The sequence below is a fragment of the Engraulis encrasicolus genome, chromosome 22 (genome assembly GCF_034702125.1).
Source record: "Engraulis encrasicolus isolate BLACKSEA-1 chromosome 22, IST_EnEncr_1.0, whole genome shotgun sequence".
NCBI lineage: Eukaryota > Metazoa > Chordata > Actinopteri > Clupeiformes > Engraulidae > Engraulis > Engraulis encrasicolus.
Window position 1 is genome coordinate 49,124,413 of NC_085878.1, and position 22,013 is coordinate 49,146,425.

Genomic DNA, 22,013 nt, shown 5'->3' on the forward strand with positions numbered 1-22,013 from the left:
TTTGACATTGTTCTACCACCCAGAAGAATGTGTACATAAATAGTTTGTGTAATGCATGGAAAGTTATGGTAATCTGTTGAGCCCACGGCTGTTTGCCAGTAAGTTTAGACGTTTTTTTTCTCATTGATTCATTTATGATCGCGTACCAGAGGCGATGAGTGGCTCAAATCTCATGACTTGGGGAATTATTCAAGTCGCAGATGTTGTGGCTGACTGCTTGCTTAGCATGCATTTCTCTCTTGTTCACTTCAGCATCTGCGTTGCTCTGAAGTGTGTCTGGAGCTGTTGTGGAGATTGAAAGCACCAGTAATTAAATAGTGTTCCCCACTACATTTCATCCCAGTGCTGTTGGAGGTGCCTCCTATAGCTTTAGTAGCTGCTTGTAATGAATCATACTTTAATGTTCCTCAGCCGGGGCTGTCAACGCCGTCCCCTGAGCCTGCTTGCATCACTTGAGATGGAGTGGTGTGAAGATTGTTGTTTCTTCTACCTACTCTCTTGCTAACTTTTTGTTTGCCTGCAGTTGGAGGATGCAGGTTCACTGCGGGCTGTTGTGAAAGGAGGCCTGGCCAGAATCTCCCTCTGAGCGCTGTCGGAGTAGTTCCCCTCTTCTCTTCTCACATCCAAAAACAAACCAAACAAAGTTTAACTGGCTCTTCTTCCTGTGTGTACACCTGCAGGTGTATCCAAACAAATGCGCGCATACACACACACACACACACACACACACACACACACACACACACACACACACACACACACACACACACACACACACACACACACACACACACATGCACGCACAGATGCACGGCAAACTCATGCGCACATATGCATGCACGCACACACACTCCCACATACACGCGGGCGCTCACACACACACACACACACACACACACGGCAGCCTTGTTCTCTCTCTCTCTCTCTCTCTCTCTCTCTCTCTCTCTCTCCATACCTGCAAACTTGTCACCTTTCGGCGAAATTCGCCGTTTTGATCTCAAAATAGGTCACTTACGTGAATCGTGTAGATCCGAAGAGTTTTTTTTGGGGCGGGGGGGGGGTAGGCAGACGGAGACAGACTACAGACAGATAGACTGGATACGGTAATACTTCTCATAGAATCTCTGCTAGTTTTACAGACATTACGGTTGAGTGACATTCCTCTGCCTGCCGTTCCCATTGCCCGGCAACTGTGTTGGGGGAAGCATTGAACAATCAGCGCGCTAATTCAAACGGCTAGTTAGCGGCAAAACTTTCCGAGGAACTAGTCGGAGTGAACAGCTGATGAAACGGTGGTCGCACACACGTATCCCCCCTGTCATTATCTTTTACCTTGGTACTGTCGCTTTGCCTTTACAAATGACCGCTGTCCAAATCACCGTTTCAAAGGTAAATGGGATTTGAGCAGGGTTTGGGAATTGTGAATTGTTTCATTAGCTAAACCCGTCCACTTGTGAAAATAAATAGCCCAATGGTAGAAGGTCTGCGGTCCTAACATGGATGTTTCGCTTTATTTGAATTGACGGCAATATCTTGAAGCGGTATTGAAAAACTTCAGAGTGAGAAAATGTATTAGAATGACGGTAGGCAGGGCCTGACTGCGCTATAAATTGGCAGATTAGCAGAGAACTAAATTTGGTTTCCTTATGTCAGATCATTTAACCGTGAATAGCGAGAGGCCCACGCAACACACTCGATGAAACTTTCATAAACGTCAGAGGAATGCATAGCAATGGCTGTTTGTCATGCCCCCGCATATTTTGCAACGTGTGCGATCATGATTTTAATGTTAGCCACCAAGGACATAATATTATTAATCTAAATAGCCTATTAACCTAGGTGACATCTCTCTTTATCTTTTTCTACAATCTATGCTTCTTCATAGTACAACACCATTTTATTGGGGAAATGCTGAAATTCGACTATCATTCAGTCATAAATTCTCTAAAATGCATTGGTTCTATTTTATATAGCTAATTATATTATTGGCCTAGATTTCCCTATTACCCTCTTTAGCCAAAAACAGCAAATACTTTAATTTCATATTCAAATACAGTGGGGCTCAAAGTTAAGACAACCTAAGTGACCATGTACCTCCTTTTGTAAATAGGACAACTTAAATTTTGACAGGTGGTGATCAGCAGAGGCGCTTCTTGTCACTAGGCTAGATAGGCAGCCACTTGGGGCCCCCAAACTAGATGGTAAATAACAGCTAAGAATTTTCGCTTGGGGTCCCAGCTTAACCTAGAATTGCCTCTGGGTGAGTGTAAGACATATATTGGCTGGTGAAGAATACAATTAATTCAGAAGTCTGATTTCTAGTGTAGGCCTAGTAAATAAAATATCGTCTTTTCCCCTGTTTTTTTTTTGGGGGGGGGGGGTCGCCGCGCCGCGCCGCGATTAGTTTCTCACCTTTTTCAACCCTCCTGAGTTTGCAGGTATGCTCTCTCTCTCTCTCACACACACACACACACACACACACACACACACACACACACACACACACACACACACACACACACACACACACACACACACACACGCAATCAGAGAGAGACTGAGCCAGAGGGAACTCTTCACAGAGATAGTAGATATAATTGCAAAAGTCCTTTGTATACACTGCAGAATTGTATATTGTATAACTTCCTAAGCCAGGGGAAATGATCCATACTACTACATTAACTGCTGCTCAGAGGACATATTCCTTATTTTTACAAACCACACGTCTCTGTTCTAAATGGAGTGTGTTTTTTGATGGAACAGATCCTATGGAGACTAGGCATTTAAAAGCCAACAGCCTTTCTCTAAATACTCATCTTTAAAAGGTTTCCAAGAATAGCTGCCTCACCTGTGACTGCCATTGCTCACCCCCGGTCAATAATATCCTATGTGGAAACCTTCGATGACCCACATACTTCGCTATGGCCTTCTGCGTATCGATTGCCCGTGTCCCTTATGGAGTTAAACAGTTTTCTCAGAGGCACGAGAGAGAGAGAGAGAGAGAGAGAGAGAGAGAGAGAGAGAGAGAGAGAGAGAGAGAGAGAGAGAGAGAGAACACATCAAAGTGTCTTTTGATTAAATGTAGTCAGTGAATTGTGTGGTAACAGGCTTCAGTGGCTGTTTGACACAGTGGTTTAATAATGATGCTATGGAGCCGTTTGGCTGTTGATGCATAGTGTTATGCACAGAGAAGCACATAAACCTATTCTTGGAAACACACACTAAAACATATTGTATGTAGGCCTACTATCTTTAGCTTTTAAGACTTACATAGGCAATGTTGGTTACAGATGTCATTGTTTTATCTGTATCATTTGAGTATGTGCAGTAAGCAGTTATTGTTATTTCAGCATAGTGTAGTATTCCTATTGTTTTACTGCCCTTTTTTAGTGACTGTTAACATCAACAATATCGCTGTCGGCGTCAGATAATAATATCATAAAAAAATGTTTCGATTTTGTCCTTCAGCACTTTTGTTGCTGAGGGCGGGATAATGGGGTGAACAAACCTTGGCCATCAGCAGTATGTGTGGGGTTTTTGTGAATCACAAATGAGGTGAACTGAATGAATGGGCTCAAACTGTTTTTAAGGATGGTCTACTCTAAACGGAATAGAAGCAGATATTTGTTGCCTGTTACACAGCAAAAAAAATATTTTTAGTTAATTTGATTTAAGATAATTCATCACTAACATTGTGGATTTAAGATCTTCTAGGGTGTGTTCGGTCCGAGAGTACTCTCCAAGTGTTGAATTAACACTGCATTTTCTTACCGTGTATATGGATTTTTGAATGGATAGCTAGTTTCTTTTTTTGTCCTTTTGGTGTCTCTGAGGGCGGTGGTCAGGGGCAACCAAAAGCCGTAGCCAGGCAACCCGGCGGCGGCGGCAGCCTAACCGCTTGTGACGGACGTCATTTATTGTGATTTTCCTCCGGGCAAACCTCTGTCACCTGAGAAAGCGCTGGATAGCTTCATTCCCCTCTTGCAGGGAGGTGCGATCAATTACTGGGCCTGGGAAGGGAAGCGGCGTCCCGATAGCACCATTGTGGAGGGGGAGAGAGGAGGGAGCTGTGACACAGAGAGGGGAGAGAGGAGAGAGCTGAGAGGGGAGAGGGGAGAGAGCTAAAAGAGAGAGAGGAGAATGGAGAGAGGAGAGATTTGAGAGAGGGGAGAGGTGAGAGAGGGGAGAGGAGAGAGGAGAATGGAGAGAGGAAAGAGCTGAGAGAGAGAGGAGAGAAAAGAGAGAGAGGAGAGAGGAGAGAAGAGAGAGAGAGGAGAGAGGAGAGAAGAGAGAGAGAGGAGAGAGAGAGGGGAGAGCGCTGCAGGCTGTGGAGGTCCTTTCCTGGCCATGCCCTGGATGCTTTTGCTAATAAGCATGGAGCGATGGAGAATGGACCATCTCTCAAACACACACACACACACACACACACACACACACACACACACACACACACACACACACACACACACACACACACACACACACACACACACACACACACACACACACACACACACACACACACACACACGCACACACACAAACATAGCCATTTGAAGCCATTTTCAATGAATAAGTCATTTTGTTTGCCCCTCATACACACAAGGTTATTGCATTTGCACAGTGTGACATAATTCAATTCCCATGTTCTTCCACTGGTGATGATATCAGGTTATACATGTTATTAATAAGTCAATAGAATACCGCCCTCAAATGACTGCGTGTCAGGGATGTGTAATTACGTGGAATGGTCTCAACATGCTCCCCTCCCCCTTACAGTACAATACATGTGTGTAGGGCACGGCTGGGCTCCCCCGGGGCTACAGTAGGACCACTGACCCTTTCGCAGATGCACCGTCATATGGATGATCTGCTAATGAAGATGTGGACGACGTGCAATTGCTGACGCAACTTACTGTAGTTGATGATTCAGGCATGTCAAGGCTTGCTAGGACACGCTTATGCAGTGGTTCTCAACCTTTTTTGAACAAACGCCCCCCTGTCCTCATCTTAAACCTCCCAACGCCCCCTTGACCTCCTCATCATAAGGCTGTCAACACCTCCTTAGGATTAATAAATAAAATAGACTAATGCCCCCCAATGGCAACTAAGCTCTGCCCCCTCTCGTCTGTATCCTTTTCAACACCCCCCAAGGACTCCCCAACGTCCCCATGGGGGCCTTTAGCACCCCCGTTGAGAAACACTACGCTAAGGTCTGCAGAAAGACGCTGCTCAGCTGAGCCATAGGCCTTAGGATGTGTTGTCTTGGGTTGCATTGGGTTGGTACGGTAGGGTGCCGTGCTCACATTCAAACTAATGAGGTAATCTGAGGAAAAAGGTCAACAGAACGACTCCTAATTAAGATTTGATGAACGTAATGTTACGCTGCTATTTCTGTATTAAGAAATGGCAAATGACAATTATTTATTTGTTTTTTATAGCAGTACGCTTTTCATTCTAACCCACATACAGCATAAAAATGTGGAATCATTTACGTTTGTTGGCCATCTCACAGTGTCCCACATGCGTGTGTATCAGAGTGGGTTTGGATGCATCAAAGAGATCTTCTGAGGATAGCGCTGCAGAGGTGTATTTGCGGAAGCACATAATTGGTGACTCATTCATGTCAGACATCAGGCAAAGCTTTTGCCCGCTTAGTTTCCAGCGCTGCACAATGCTATTTTCAGCACAATTCACGCAGAGTTCAAACCATTGGCAGGTCTACTCTAACTACAGTTGGAGAGCATGTTGGGTGGATGTTGGATGCCATGCCAAAAATTTTAATTGAACCCATTAATGATTAATTGTCTTTTGTGGCATTCTTGTCTCCACTGAGCATGTTGCTAAATGGTTTATGTAAACATGAGCAGCACACTCTTTTTTATGTTTTGTTTTTTTCTTCCACAGAGGACACCGTCTCCTCTTATTCACTAATTTAGAGTGCAGGTTAATTACTCCTGAGGAATGAAGCTGAGCCCCAGCTCTAGTGGTCCACATTGTACACACACTCATGCACACATAGACACACATACACCGACCCACATGTACACACACACACACACACACACACACACACACACACACACACACACACACACACACACACACACACACACACACACACACACACACACTGACCCACATGTGCACATTTTTTTTCATTCCATGTATCCTTTATTTATCCAGGATTGTCCCATTGAGGCCCCGCCGTGGCACAAACGGCAGGGCACTGCACTTCTATGCCAGGGACCCGGAAGGACAATAAACTTACAAAACATGTGGAGTAATTCTAAAAGCATTGGCATTCCTCTGTGTATACAGTATCAATTGCTCTCTCTAAAGTCTCAAATGAAGGCAGAGAGTCCATACCCAATGTATTCTGCAACTCATTCCAGAGATGTGGTGCAAATAAAGGGGCACACACACACACACACACACACACACACACACACACACACACACACACACAAAATCAAAATCAAAATTGCGCCGCAGGCGTGTCCTGAAGCAAGCATAGCCCACGCCTTAGCAGCCTAGACTTGCATCACACCGCCCATTGTGTTTTTGTTTCATGATTGACACATACAGTTGACATATTCCTTCACATTCTCTGATATATAAAATGGAGAGATGGTGACATGGAATATAAATGGCGAAATATGAATGAAGAAAGAGAGAAAGAAAAAGAGAAAAAGAGAGGCTTGCTCTTGTGCGTGTGTGCACGTGTGTGTGCGCGTCCGTGTGTATGTGTTTGTGTGTGTGTGTGTGTGTGTGTGTGTGTGTGTGTGTGTGTGTGTGTGTGTGTGTGTGTGTGTGTGTGTGTGTGTGTGTGTGTGTGTGTACTTGTGACTGTGTGAGTGACTGCATGCATGCACATTTATTGTTTTGAATATTCATTGTTTTTTGTTTATTGTTATTATTCCTGCGTATGCTAAGGGCATTAAGGCATGCATTCGAGTGCCTTTCATAATTGCAGTCACCGCAAACAGTGTCCTTTTCAACAGGGATTTACCAGAGCGACCTGCACTGTGAATGAGCTTTGATTGTGTCATTTTGCTCAGGCTGTCAAGCTAATTGTTTGGAGAGCTCTCTCGCGTCGGCCTCATCTGCTACCTTGCTTACATCCTGTTTGAAAAGCAATTTGCCTAATCACATTCATCCTGGACGCCACCGTCGTCTAAATTCGGGACATTGATCCCGGAGAAATAACAATTTAATCTGAACGCTGATTCTGCCTTGCCTCGCCTTGCCCGTGCATCTGCCAAGCGGATTGGGCTCCGTGGAGAGAGTCACCAGAGTTGTTTCTGTAATTTTCCCGAGTAAACCCTGTGGTGGCGGGGCTAATTTTAGTGTCCTGCTGTGTGAACAGCTCAAGAATGGAGACTGCATCACAGCTCCTCTCACATGTGGAGCTTTTCTCTTTTCTTCTTATCTCTCATCTCTCTTCCCTTCTTTCAACATCAGTATTTCTATTTTACTAGTGTCTCTCCCTCTCTGAATTTCCGTGTCTTTTCTTTCCATTTCTTTCCTTGTCTTCTTTCGGACCTCTTCTTCTCTGCGTTCCTTTCTGTTGTATTTTCTCTCTGTCCCATTTGCCACTCCATCTCTCTCTCTCCATCCTTCTCATTTCCACCTCTCTGTCTCATTCTTTCCCTCCCTCGACCTGTTCTTCTTCTTCTTCTTCTTCTTCTTCTTCTTCTTCTTCTTCTTCTTCTTCTTCTTCTTCTTCTTCTTCTTCTTCTTCTTCTTCTTCTTCTTCTTCTTCTTTTTCTTCTTCTTCTTCTTCTTCTCTCTCTCTCTCTCTCTCTCTCTCTCTTATGTCTACCTCTCTGTCTCCTTCTTTCCGTCCCTCCCCCATCTCCCCCATCTCCCCCTGCCTCTCTCTCTCTCTCTCTCTCTCTCTCTCTCTCTCTCTCTCTCTCTCTCTCTCTCTCTCTCTCTCTCTCCCTCTCCTGGTCTGTCTATTGCGCAGCATGGCCCCTAATGAGTGCTTCCCTCCACTGCTGGAATGGAATGAGCTATCTTCCGTAGCTAGCCGAGAGCAGAGCTGAGGGGAGCTGAGTGGCGCTGAGCCAGGCTGGTGTGGCCCATGGGACGCTTGCCATCCCATCTCCAGCACTTTAATGGCACAGGCCCCACATCACAGCAGCTACAAAACCAAACCGGATGGGACGCTCATTAGTCGCTCAGGGTCCCAGAGGTGATGTGGGACGTAGGTGTTTGCCACTTTATTGTAAACGCTGTGTTTACTTGGCCGTGTGTCGACTTAGAGTGAAAAGGCGGATAAGGCCTTACAGTACCGTAGTTCTTTTTTTCTTTTTCTAATAATAGCTGTAGCATGCAGGATGGTTTTGTATGTATGCGGTATACTAATGACTTAACGCATGTACAGTAGGCCTAGGTCCTGTAATGAGGGGGAAAACAATAAGCTTTTTCCTCCATGCTCTCCTATAGTGCACAGACTCCACTGTGTCTTTGTAATGGGTCGTCAGCAAAATTCTTGCGATAATTAAACGTGTTGTCTTTCTTCCCGCTTTCCGCCCACCCTACCCCCTCTCCTTTTCTTTCTAATCTCTCCTCAGTCACTTCTCCTGTCTGTCTGGGAAGTACATGTGTCCAGGCGTTCCCGCGGTGATGAGCAACCTCTTGGCCAACATCAACGCCTACTTCGCCCACACCACCACCGCCACCACCAACATCTCCGCCTCTGACCGCTTCGCCGCATCCAACTTTGGGGTCAGTTGCAGAAGTCAATATTCAATGATCAATGCCATTATAAATGATGATCAATACCAATGTCAATCATTCATAAGCACTTTATTCCAAGAGGCTCTTTTCCACTGCTGGTTTTCTGGTAGGCCTACAGCTCGACACAGCACAACTCGGCCGGCACTTTTTGCTTTCCGATTGAGCTGTGTCATGCCCAATCGGAAAGCAAAAAGTGGCGGCTTAGTCGCACTGTGTCGAACTGTAGGCCTACCAGAAAACGGGCCGTGGAAAAGAGCCTAAGGAATGTTAGAATTTATAACAGAGAACAGGATGATACATGTTTAATAATAATGACAATAGTAATATGTACTGTATTTCACGTACAGTAGTTCTGTACAAACATTATATTAACAACAAGTTCACTTAATTCAATGAGTGCGATATCAGACAACAAACCAATACAAGTTTCATAATATGGCTATACTTCCGAGATATGATATGTCACATAGTCCTGTACAAATATTTCCTCAGAAGCGCTTTATTCAAATGAGTGCTATATAAGAACAAAATGATGAAATATATGAAAAAAATATATATATAACAATATTATATACAGTCCCAGGAAAAAGTTTGCACACCCTTTGAAATTTCTTACCTTTCTGTCAAAATTGGTCATAAAACATGGTCTGATCTTCCCGGAAATCACAAGAAGGAACAACCAGATTCAGCTTTAACTAATTCAACCCAAACATTTACAAGTTTTCATGTTTTCATTGGCCTAAGATGTAAACAGTCACATGACAGCAAGGCATAAGTAAGTACACCCTTGCATTCAATAAGTTAGTCACAATAACCTCAACCAGATGTATCCTGTAGTTGCAGATCAGATTAACAAAACAATCTGGATGCATTTTGTCTCCCTCTTCTTTGGAAAACTGCCCTTCTTCAGCAAGGTTTGTGGGATGTTTGGAGTGAATAGCTTTCTTGACCTCATGCCATATCGTCTCAAATGTTTTTTGTCAGAGCTTTGACTGGGCTATTCCAGAATGTGTATTTCATTGTTATGAAGCAATTCTAAAGTCAATTGCCTCTAAAATATGGGTTGTTGTCCCATTTCAGCACCCATCCTCCTGTGTGCTTCAACTGTGTGACAGACTACCTCACGTTTTTTCAGTCAAATATCTCAAACTTTTGAGTTCATTGTTCCACTGATAATAGCAAACTGACAAGGGCCTGAGGCACCAAGGCATATAACGATGCATATAATGATGTTCCCGCCACCATACTCAAAAGTGGAGATGATGTTTTGGTGAAGGTGTGGTTCTCCAGTTCTCCTCCAAACATGACATTGTGTGTTCCCCTGAACAATTCAACTTTGGTTTCAACGTTGGTCTCCAGAATATTTAGCAGTAATTATGAAGCATATAAATGCTTTTTTGCAAACCTCAAAGGTGCAGCAATGTTTTTTTGGTCAGAAACCCCATTAATTTTAGATTGGCAGAATGAACCCCATTTTTAGCTATTCTTGGTTACATCTCCACTTCTGAGTATGGTGGCGGGAGCATCATTATATGCGGCTACCTTGCTGCCTCAGGCCCTTGACAGTTTGCTATTATCAGTGGAACAATGAACTCAAGTTTATTGTGATATTTTACAGAAAAAAACGTGAGTAAGTCTGTCACACAGTTGAAGCACACAAGAGGATGGGTGCTGAAATGTGACAACAACCCATACTTTAGAAGCAAATTGACTTTAGAATGGCTTCATAACAATGAAATACACATTCTGGAATAGCCCAGTCAAAGCTCTGACAAAAAAACATTTGAGATTATATGGCATGAAGTCAAGAAAGCTATGCACTCCAGACATCCCAGAAACCTTGCTGACGAGAGGCAGTTCTCTAAAGAGGAGGGAGACAAGACACATCCAGATTGTTTTGTTAATCTGATCTGCAACTACAGGACAAGTCTGGTCGAGGATATTGCAACTAACTGAGGGTTAAAACCTATTTAATGCAAGGGTGTACTTACTTATGCCTTGCTCTCCTGTGAATGTTATAGCCTTATGGCCAATAAAACTATGATAACATGTAAATGTTTGTGTGGAATTAGTTAAAGCAGACTCTAATTGTTCCTTCTTGAGATTTCCGGGAAGATCAGACCATGTTTTACGATCAATTTTGACAGAATTGTAAGAAATTTCAAAGGGTGTACAAACTTTTTCCTGGGACTGTATACTATATGTCATGTAGTCCATTACAAACATTTCTCATATCCATATCCAATGTGCTTTCTTACAGAGAGAGAAGTTTGTGAAGCTCCTGGATCAGTTGCACAACTCTCTGAGGATCGATCTGTCAAAGTATCGGGTATGTGTGTTACGCAGGGATCATTTTGTCCTGGTATTGCTCTGTGTGCTTTGCGCAAGTAAGAATTCCCCTCAGTGTGCACGGTGCATTCTGCAATTTAATCCAGTGCGTTTATTGTGCTTGTTTTGATACCCATCGGGCTCATTCACCATGACAACTCTTATGCCATTAGGAGCGGAAAAGTGGAAATTACACTATTATACAGATTTCATCCGAGAAGTAAAACAAACAAACAAACAAATAAGCAAACATGAAGTGTAAACCTCATTACCCGTGCCAGAGAAATGCGTTTATATTGCATTAAACTGTTTGGGAGATGCAGGAGAATTGCTCCTCCGTCCTGTAATCATCACATAGTCGAAATTTACATCGAAAGCAAATAGAGCTAGATTTTATTATTCACTGTCTATTTGCTTAACCATCGACACTCTACACCTGAACACTATAAGACATGTAATTCAAAGATAATTTCAGCCATTTATAGATTCAGTCAGCGATGCTTTTAGAAAAAAACACAGCACCCATATTCCGATCATTATTGATCTTGCCCTGATTTGAAATTGCTTTGGCATGTTCACAGAGAGCAGTCGGGGGATATTAAACCTGCTTTATCGCCTTACCGCAGACCTCTGGCTTGTCGCCTTTAGTGGCAGAAAATAGCAGCGGACAGTTAAGCGACTCTGGCTTTGGCGAGGGCGAGAGCTAGCTGATGCCTGCATGGACTGAGCATCCTATAGATTTTCCCCCAGTAATGAAATTCTAGTGGGAAATTGAGTTTGCTTCTGCTTAAACAAATACAGACAGATACTTCTGAGGTACCTCGGAGACATGTGCCACACTGCATTTCTACCAGGTTGGCATTTTAGCCTTTTTTGTTTGTTTTTTTCTTTTTTTTTCTTTTGCTCTTTTTTTTCCTGCCTTCGTCCATCCGTAGGACCCAAGCAGAGCTGGCAGGAAGAGGCACGCGCCTCAAGTCTTGTCTGAGGGATTTACTGGGCTTTGAAGCCGCTGCTTAAGCATTCTTAGCAGGTTGGCTTCTTGAAGTAACACACTGTCACTCACCCGCTTGGAGTTTCATGTTGGCATCAGCCCCCTTGAGGCTGACTCGCAGTACGTATATATACGGTACAGTAGAAGCGCCTTTTAGCTCCTGTAGGCTGTGTGTATACCAGGGGTCTTCAACTTACACCTTTTAACCTGTATGTAAAATACACATACAAATACTGTAAAATAGTGTAGTACTGTAATAGTGTCCACAGACGATGCTGAGAACGCAGTTCTTCCTCATTACCAAATGTGCCATTATGCATCTTTTTGCCGCATGACTTGTGTTTACTCGCCCTGTCCCCAGGCCGTCGGAAAGCCTTTGTATTTATCTCTGTTGGAAAACATTACTGCCATTCACAACCCACACACTTGATTACTTATTAAAAAAACAAGACTGCCGAGAGCAAACCTTAGCCTGACATTCAATCTCCCTGCAGTTTTATTCATGTTGTTTGGGGCCAAAACTGTGTAAATAAACTGCTGATATGCAGAATTCTCCACCATCTCAGATTAAATTACATTAGACATATTTGTTTGTTTGTGTGTTTACAAGACATTTTCCTTCTGTAGCCACTGACATTTCGCAAAGCCAAAGTATAAACTTTTAAAAAAGTACAGCAAAATCATTATGACCACTCACATTCAAACTCCCAAAAATCATTTGCAGTAGCATGCACTCTGTATCAGTGTAAACTTATTTATAGGTCAAAGAAATCATGCAGCTACTGCATATATTTTCTCAAGATCTCTAATACGTGAAGTTGTAGCCGCATAAGGTACAGTCATGTAGGGCCACTGACAGCTTTGGTCATACCCAGGACAAAGTCATCTGAGAGGACCCTCTTCACAATGCATACAAAGTAATGACAACCCAATTCTGGGCCCCTCCTCTCCTTGGGCCAGGGACGACTGGCCTATTTGTCCCTGCTGTCGGCTTCCCTGTGTACAGTCATGTACTGTGGGTCTTTTTTAATGCTGCCACATAAATGGAGTTGGTAACATCATGCTAGAGTGAGCAGGCGGAGGGCTTCATGCCCAGTAAACATCTCCTTTCCCTGTGGCTTGTTTACAGCACACTAAATGATTATGCATCACCTGCAAGCAAATACACTGTTTGAGTGAGTTTTAATTTACAGTGTAGGAACGTATGTTCATTTATTTGTGATTATCGCAAGTCGCACATAATCAGACGTAGCGCATAGCACATCAGCCCTCCGGTTACGCCGTTTGGTTTCTGAGTATTTTATGATGTGAAAGGAAAGTGTGGCCAGAAAGTGTGGCCGGCTTTCCAATTTGCGCCTTATTGAGGCGGAAAGGAGTAAGAAGGAAAGGAGCCTTAAGGAAAAGAAGCACTGACTTCAAATTGCAAGCTCATGATTCATTTTATTCTTAAATACATTGTGTATTTTGTCTGGTAACACTTTTTTAGGGTTCAGACGTTAGCCACGAATACATGTCTTAACTGAAATCAATCATTTGTTAGGCATCTTTTCAGAAATGTCTTGCTCACTGCCAATAAGGACTTTATTAATGATATAATCCTAATAAGGTCCTAATAGACCCTTGATTTTTCTTCACATGTTTCATAAGTATATATATACAGACAGTAATTAGTGTATTAGTGTGTTGGTGTATTGGGGGCTAACCCTAAAATATGTATTAACCCATTGATGCCTGATGTTGCGTTGCGCAACATTGGCCCTGGCGCCTGGAGCTGCATTACGCAACATTCAGGCTCATGAGATTTGAGACAACTTTATTAAAAATCTCTGTTTGTTTGAGATGAATGAACACATACTAATGAAAGAAGAGGATCTTAGCATTTAAATGGAACATAGTGCATATTTTTTGTGCTTCAGAAGCTGAGATATTTAGGTTTTTATAGGCTGAGGGCAGCTTTTCCTAAAAAGGACTCAGGCATTCAGCACCCTTTTTTGCAGGTGCCTTAGGCGTCAATGGGTTAATGCCTAAAGTTAAATGTTATTGTCATTGTATTTATTGGTATATTTCCTTGTTTTCCAGGATAACTTCCCAGCCGGCAACCCTGAGCGCCTGCAGGACCTCAAGTCCACAGTGGACCTGTTAACCAGCATCACCTTCTTCCGGATGAAGGTACGGTTAATTGCCACGTTGTTACCATACCTATTAACTACGTATGTGCTAAACAACACGCGCCCAACACTTACAGGGTTGGATTCAAGAGTCTTTTTTATACACCTTAGTACCACGACCACCGCCCGTTTCAACAGGTTTTTTGTGCTACCACAGGATTTCCGGTCTGCTACTTCCTGTTAGGCTGCCCATAGCCCCTCTGAATGATTTAGCACTAGCAACTGCTACCCAAATAGTAACCTTGTAACTGTGGATAATAAGGTGGATAGCCAGATCCTTATCGGGCCTATCTGCCGTCAGCGCGTCAGCTATGCGCCCAATTCCGCCGATAACAGCCTTAATTGCCTGTTCATGATGGCTCCCCCCATTGCATGTGTCTTTTTTTTCGTGTGTCCGTCATTGATTGAGGTCAGTGGTGCCTCTGTCTCTCCCTCGCTCGCCCTGCCCGCCAGATTTAATGCCGGCAGGTGAAGGAGAGTTTAAGACCTGCAGTGAGTAAGAGGAGGGGAAACACAGCAGTACGTCCGCTCGGGTTAAAGCAAAAGATTGAATTAGTGTGGGAGGTACAGCTAATACTATTTGGTGCCTCCGCTCCATTCACTCTGTCTCTTTTTAATATACTGTACCGTACAGTCTGGTAGTGTTTAAGTCAGCAGATGTTCCTTGGCGAAACAACACTAATGTTTTGTTGTCTACACAGATTAGAGCTGAGAATGAGAGCGAATGTATAGCCAAATCTGCTGGATGTAGTTCCCTGCCCTGGGTTCTTATATATGCACAGCTATCTCTGTTCTCCCTCTTATTGGTATGGATGAACATCCTGCTGTTGTAGTCTGAAACATTAGTTTACTCTCCGATGCTTTTACACGGAGGTCTATCTAGGAAAGCATCGCCATAGCACGAATATTTGTATTCTGCTGCAGTAGTACAATGTCAGGGAACTCGCCATAGGCTTTCACTTTCCCTTGATTACATTTTCTAGCAACCATTCAGTGAATAGCTATTCAAAGCAATAGGTTTAAAGTTCACAGTGTACACCCACTGTGAAGTGAATGTATGTCTGTGGAGGGTGTCCAAGCTCTTTTGCATAAAATAAAAGAGCCCGTTCCACCAGGCTAGCAAACCTCAGCAGCACCAGGCATGAAATGTGTTGTCAGTACTGCTCTCTGTGCTAGTTTAGGCTAATTTACAGTATGCTAGATATTGGCTATTACCCTAGCTGACTTCTCAGAACAATTTTAATTTTCATCCATTATCATCGTTGGGATGTCAGCAAAAAGGTGCATTGCGGCTTACAAAGCTGAGTTGCTATGGGCCTTCTCTTCTCTCTCTCCTGTCGCTTTAATGATGGCGAATTTATCTGTTTGGTTTCCTGTGGTATTTTGTATTTGGTGCCGTGATTTTATGCCTCTCCCATGTTTCCTCCACTCTGCTATAAAAAATGTTGGCAGGTCTTTTTAAGACATCACAACTCAAAAACGGACGGAAAATAGATGATTAATAAGGCTATACACCAAAACAATGAAGTGATGTGAGTTTTAAGGAAGACCTCAGTGGTGCTTACGTTGCAGGCCCGATGTCACAATATGATGACAAAAGATATTCACACAGACAAAGATAAGCACTCATTGGGGATGTTTGCTAGACTGGTGTGTATGTATTGTCTTGTGTTTCTCAGGATTTAGCACTGTATAATTCACAAGGAATGGGAATGGAGGATATTTGACAGTCTAGTTTATGCTCTCTCTCTCTCTCACTCTCACTCTCACTCTCTCACACACACACGCACACGCACACGCACACGCACACACACACGCACACGCACACGCACACACAATTCAAAAATCAACTAAGTCCAATACCTTAGTGTGGTGAGATGATAGTCTTCTATGCCATTGGAATCCTTTTTAATTTATCACTCAGATGTTCAGCACAGATCAATAAGGGATCGTGAAAAATTATCCATACCCAATAGTATGTGTAAACAGTAATTGATTTTTTTTTTCAGTCTTTTGGTGAGTTTAATTAACTCTCTTCTGAGCAGACTGTAACGCATTATAACTTTACGCACGCTCATCCCAGGGATATGTGGAAAAACAGGACAGTCATTGATTTTGTTTTTATTTGCTTAGCCATGAAAATTATGCACAGTCTTATGCTTTCTTTTGATTGCACTTGGTGCTGTACCTTTGCTTCCGCATGAGCAAACACAGAAATGAAGGATTGCGGGGTTTGTGGCGATGTGCAGCACGGTTACGCAACACTGTGCGCCGGCTTTTTGTCAGCTGCGAGTATATACGCACTGTAGCCTATGTGTCGGTATGTCTGTATGTGCTCATTCCCCCGTGCTGTATAAAAATATGCCCCTTTCGCTCTGTCAGTGGCTTAATCCTCTCGCTGCTCACATACGTACAGCAGCATGTTTGTGTGTTAGGTAATCTAAAATAAGCCCCCCTCCACCCCCTGCCTCCAAACCTCCCACTATACTCCTCTCCGCCTGGCCGCCATGGCTTTGACAGACAGGATGTATAAGAGTACTTCGGTCATGCATGTCTAACATGGCAGCCATGGCCCCTCCCACCGCAGAGAGAGAGAGGGAGAGAGAGAGAGAGAGAGAGAGAGAGAGAGAGAGAGAGAGAGAGAGAGAGAGAGAGAGAGAGAGAGAGAGCGTGCTTGGCTCGGAGGCAAGGCGAATGAAAGCCCACGCTGTCACAGCCCATTATGGCCGCTGAGGCATGGAGCCACAGCCGTAGTCGGGCCTGTCACATGCACGGGCCCCAGCACACACAAGGGTGGCCAACACCCATCACTACACTACACCCTACCAAGGCCTGCTATTTCCTTAGTGAAGAGCGTGTGTAGAAAAGCGCATGGCAAGATGATGAGAAAACATGCTAATAGACACTATACACGATTAACCCCTTAGCGCAGAGCCTATGTTATAAACTTACTGTCATCAAAATTGTAATGGCTATGTCTTAATCTGTTACTTAAGGCTCTCAGTAATGTCATAGCAATGTTGTTATAATGTAGTTGAGTATTTTCAGCAAACTGTGAATAGGCCCGCCGGCAACCCCATCTGAAGTAAGAGACTACTTGCAGTGGAAAACAAACTAATGCACACCACAATGTAAAACACACTATAAGAAAACATGCAGCGCGAAGCACAATACAAAGCTACCAGCGATGTGCAACACAGAACACACCACAAGATTACGTACTTTGAGAAAAGACTAATACACAAGAATACTGCAATGTAAAGCCCAAGAAGACCTACAATACGAAATACAATACAACAAACCCTACAAATGGGAATCACAGTAGGTGTGTAACACACCACAAGATAGCCCACAATGAAAAACATGCTAATACACATGATTACCCACAATGTAAAACACAATGCGAAAGTCACTACAAAAAAACCCTACAATGGGTTACATACTAGAAGGTGTGCAACACGGGCCAAATGATTGCCTACAGCGATATAGAATCTATATTATAGATGCTGCAGTATTGCCTACACTAGCTGTCTAATGCGTTACCTGACATTTAGACACGTGTTTGACATTTCTACATCAGCATTTTGGGGGATGTACTGAGTTTCTGGGTGCTAGTTGTATGGCCAAACCAGACCGATGGCTGAGAGACATGTTATTTTTTCTTGGGGAAAGAAACACAATAAGATTGTCTCCCAATGTGATGCTCATATAGCTGCAGCTGTCTGTGTTCTGTCATCTCTTGACATTTAGACAAATGCACTCGATAGCATCCTCTTGTCCTGAGATTGTGGTTTTGTAGGAGGGGTGGGCCTTTCAGATGCTGGCAGCCCAACACACATGACTGAGCTCTTCAATTGTCTCTCAGAAATTGAAACACACTACAAAGATTGCCTGCACTACAATCTGATGCTCAGATTGACGTTGTGTGTGCGGTGTCTTGACATCCAGACAAACTGATATTTCTTCATAAGCTTCCATTGAAGGTGTTTTTCATACTGGCCTGATGATGTATGCCAGAGAGGAAAGACTCTACTCTACTCTACTCTACTCTACTCTACTCTACTCTACTCTACTCTACTCTACTCTACTCGACTCCACTGCACTCTCTTCTGTTCTATTCTATTCTATTGTATTCTATTGTATTGTATTGTATTGTATTGTATTCTATTTTATTTTATTTTATTCTATTCTATTCTATTCTATTCTATTCTATTCTATTCTATTCTATTCTATTCTATTCTATTCTATTCTTTACTCTGCTCTACACAGTGTTCTCCTGTCTGAGTCTGTGTTGTGCTCTCTGCAGGTGCAGGAGCTACAGAGCCCTCCTCGTGCCAGCATGGTGGTGAAGGACTGTGTGCGCGCATGCCTGGACTCCACATACAAATACATATTCGACAATTGCCACGAACTCTACAACTCCATGCTCGATCAGGTAAGACAGCAGTGCTTCAAATCCTCCTGCATTTTCCTGACCCTCCGAGCAATCTCACATCACTCCAAACTCATACATTTCAGTGCTGTATCGCCCCCTTTTGTTCTCTGTGATTCCTAATAATTTAGAGGGTCTAACCCCCATTATCAACCAAATCAAATGCTTGACGGTCGTCACTGAAGCCTCTATTTAGCTACTCAGATATTACCATGCAAGTACTGTAGGCAGTCTGTCATTCCATCATTGGTTACAGATCAGCTGGCCCGTGTTAGTTCCGGAACGTTCCATGTATTCTATGTATAATCCCACACCCACATCACAGGATTATCTACCCAGCTGTAGCCTACACACTGTGGTTGCCGCGAGCCAGTTGTGTATCTGATTTATTCGTGGTATTGACACCCAGGCATTGAACCATGATAGCATGTTAATGAGCTTGCTACTCCTATTTACTCCCACTCTACCCCCAGAGACTAGAACTGCATTGGTCCCACACCAGCTTGATTGTGTGTGATTGCTTCAGACATCGTATTGCAAAGTACAGTGCAATGAATATGCATGCCATGAGTAACAAGCAGGTATACATTAGAACAGGGATTCTCAACCCTTTCCAAATTGGAGCCCACTTGAAATTTTCACAAATGTCCAGGGCCTTCCTCTGACCCAATACACAATACAACTCAGATAGTACACTGCAATACACACAAATATTTATTTTCAGAAAATGATTTTGAGGCCCACTTGGAATGCCTTCAGGCCCACAGTTTAAGAATCACTGCATCAGAACATCATTTAACATTTCTAAAAAGCACCTCTCCACCTAAAGTGTGTTTAGGCCCTGCCTATGAAGTATCGCCTTTGATTTTTTTTTCTTCTCATAATTACACTCAAATTGGGTTTTTGTACTCTGACTACTTAAAGCTTTGGCTTTAGCTGCAGCTGAGGTCTGCCCTGTAATGACTAAATACCTTAACTCACCAGAGTGTGAAACAGAGAAAAAACATCTTTAAAAAATCTGTTCTGCATTGCGCTTAGACAATCTCATTAAACATACAAAACAACACAATTGACTCACTATATTATTACACACAATGAAGCTGATAAAGTTTATTGTTCCAAAAGCAAGAATGACTAATTTTCACCACTAAATGGGTTGTTGCATTCATCTTATTTTAGGCAGAATCATGCATCAATACACTTCCGTACACAAAATATAAATGGAATTAATGACTGTACAGATAACACCAGGACGCCGTGGGTTTACGTAATGCATAAAGATTATTAATTATGCACTTGATTGAGTTAATTTCTGTGAGAGAATGTGTAAGCAAAGCACCCCTTTGTACCCAATTTAAGGAGCTGTTTATTCTGTGTGTATTAAAAGTATTTGCAAAGGTGATTGCAAGAGCTATGGCACATTAAAAGTACGTACTATGTGCCATGGTGGTTGCAAGAGCTATGGCATCCTTCATGTTTGAAGAAGGGTTATGCTGCAGTCCATACTGTGGAGCTCGGTGTGTTTACTAATGTGAAACAGCTTGTGTGAGTCACCCAGAGGTCTAGAACAAAGGCAAACATACATATGCTGTACGTTTGCAGGGGAAAAAAAGTCTTATAAGGCAGTAACCCAGGGATCAGCAATGCATTTGTCTGAAGAGAAAAGTGCAATTCACGGGTCAGGGTGGTGGATACACAGGGCAAATACACACTTATTTACACACACACACACACACACACACACACACACACACACACACACACACACACACACACACACACACACACACACACACACACACGTATGCAGGCATACAGCACACACACACATACGCACACAGGCGCACACACACACACACACACACAGGCGCACACACACACACACACACACACACACACACACACACACACACACACACACACACACACACACACACACACACACACACACACGCACACACATGCATACACATGCACAGACACACTACTTCAAACACAGATGACATGTTCATGCACGCATCGATTCACATACTGTAGATAAAGGCACTCAGGCATATACTATTCACACACACACACACACACACACACACACACACACACACACACACACACACACACACACACACACACACACACACACACACACACACACACACACACACACACACAATACCATCATTACAGCAGCACATGCTTGCATACCAGTTCTCACTGCTGGTATCATGTCACGTTAGGCAGTCTTGCTCTCTGATTGAACAAACCATATTGGATTATGTGCAAGTAAAGCAAGCACTAATTCAAGATTATACATTTCTGCATGACCAGTGGACAGCATTACTGTCCTTTCAAATTACATCAATGCCCTCCACTGCAAAGACTAGCACGTGTGATGGCCAGCTAGCGGAGTGAGGCGTGGAACGTTAGTATACCTCCTTCCCGAAGCCTCATACAGTATCGGTAGCGCTGGGCTAGCAGACTGGTCCTTTAGCGCTGCAGTAGCGTGCTGTGACTCACATACCCGAACCAATGCATTGGTGAGGTGCTGAGTTCGAGACTCCGAGGGGGGACAGACTGCGCAGGAACACCTCAGTTTCACATGCTCGGCCATGCCAGGAAGCCCTGACAGCCCCACCCCACACTGGCTATGCCGAGCGCCATGGTACTGCAGCAACAGGCTTCTGGCTGGGTACGATTTCACTGAGCAGTGGATCAGAAAAATTATGAAACTGCTTCACACTAACCATTTCGCTTTTGCTTTATTAACAGTGTTTCAGACTAGACCTTCATCCGGTGTGCAAATAGTTTTTTTTTCTGATTAGTGGCCTATATGTCATATCCAACACCTGCCAGATGAAGCGTGTGAAAAAATAACAAGTTGTACTAAGCAGTGGATGAATGCATACAGAGCTGCAGAGATCTGAGGTTGTGGTACACTTTAACCACAAGTCCAATGGAACTGTGTGAGGAGAGAGAGAGGGGGGTGGAAGAAAGTTGTGAGTATATGTTCATATTTGTACTGTATGTGTGAGACAAAGAGAGAGATAGAGAGAAAAGAGATTGTGAGTGACAAAGAGAAGGAGTGTAGTGGCACAGAAAGAGGGGGAGATAGGGTTAGGAAGTGTGTGTGTGTGCGTGTGTGTGAAAGAGAGAGAGAAAGAGTGAGAGAGAAAGAGAGAGAGAGAGATCATGAGAGAGAGCGAGAGAGAGAGAGAGAGAGAGAGAGAGAGAGAGAGAGAGAGAGAGAGAGATCATGAGAGAGAAAGAGATCGGGTGTTGTGACACAGAAAGAAAGGGAAGATAAGGACGGCAAGCGTGAGAGAGAGAGAAGGAGAGAGAGAAAGGGAAA

The 22,013-nt window shown here is 43.5% G+C and overlaps 1 protein-coding gene across 1 annotated transcript in view; it reads left to right on the forward strand.

Annotated features, from left to right (window-relative positions):
- The window catches only part of LOC134438832 (protein unc-13 homolog C), a 178,642-nt gene that overhangs the window by 43,287 nt on the left and 113,342 nt on the right, over nt 1–22,013 (forward strand). Inside the window, exons 13-16 of the mRNA XM_063188513.1 lie at nt 8,583–8,736; nt 11,009–11,077; nt 14,147–14,236; nt 18,542–18,670. Coding sequence (XP_063044583.1) covers nt 8,583–8,736; nt 11,009–11,077; nt 14,147–14,236; nt 18,542–18,670 — 442 coding nt within the window. The remainder of the gene's footprint in view (nt 1–8,582; nt 8,737–11,008; nt 11,078–14,146; nt 14,237–18,541; nt 18,671–22,013) is intronic.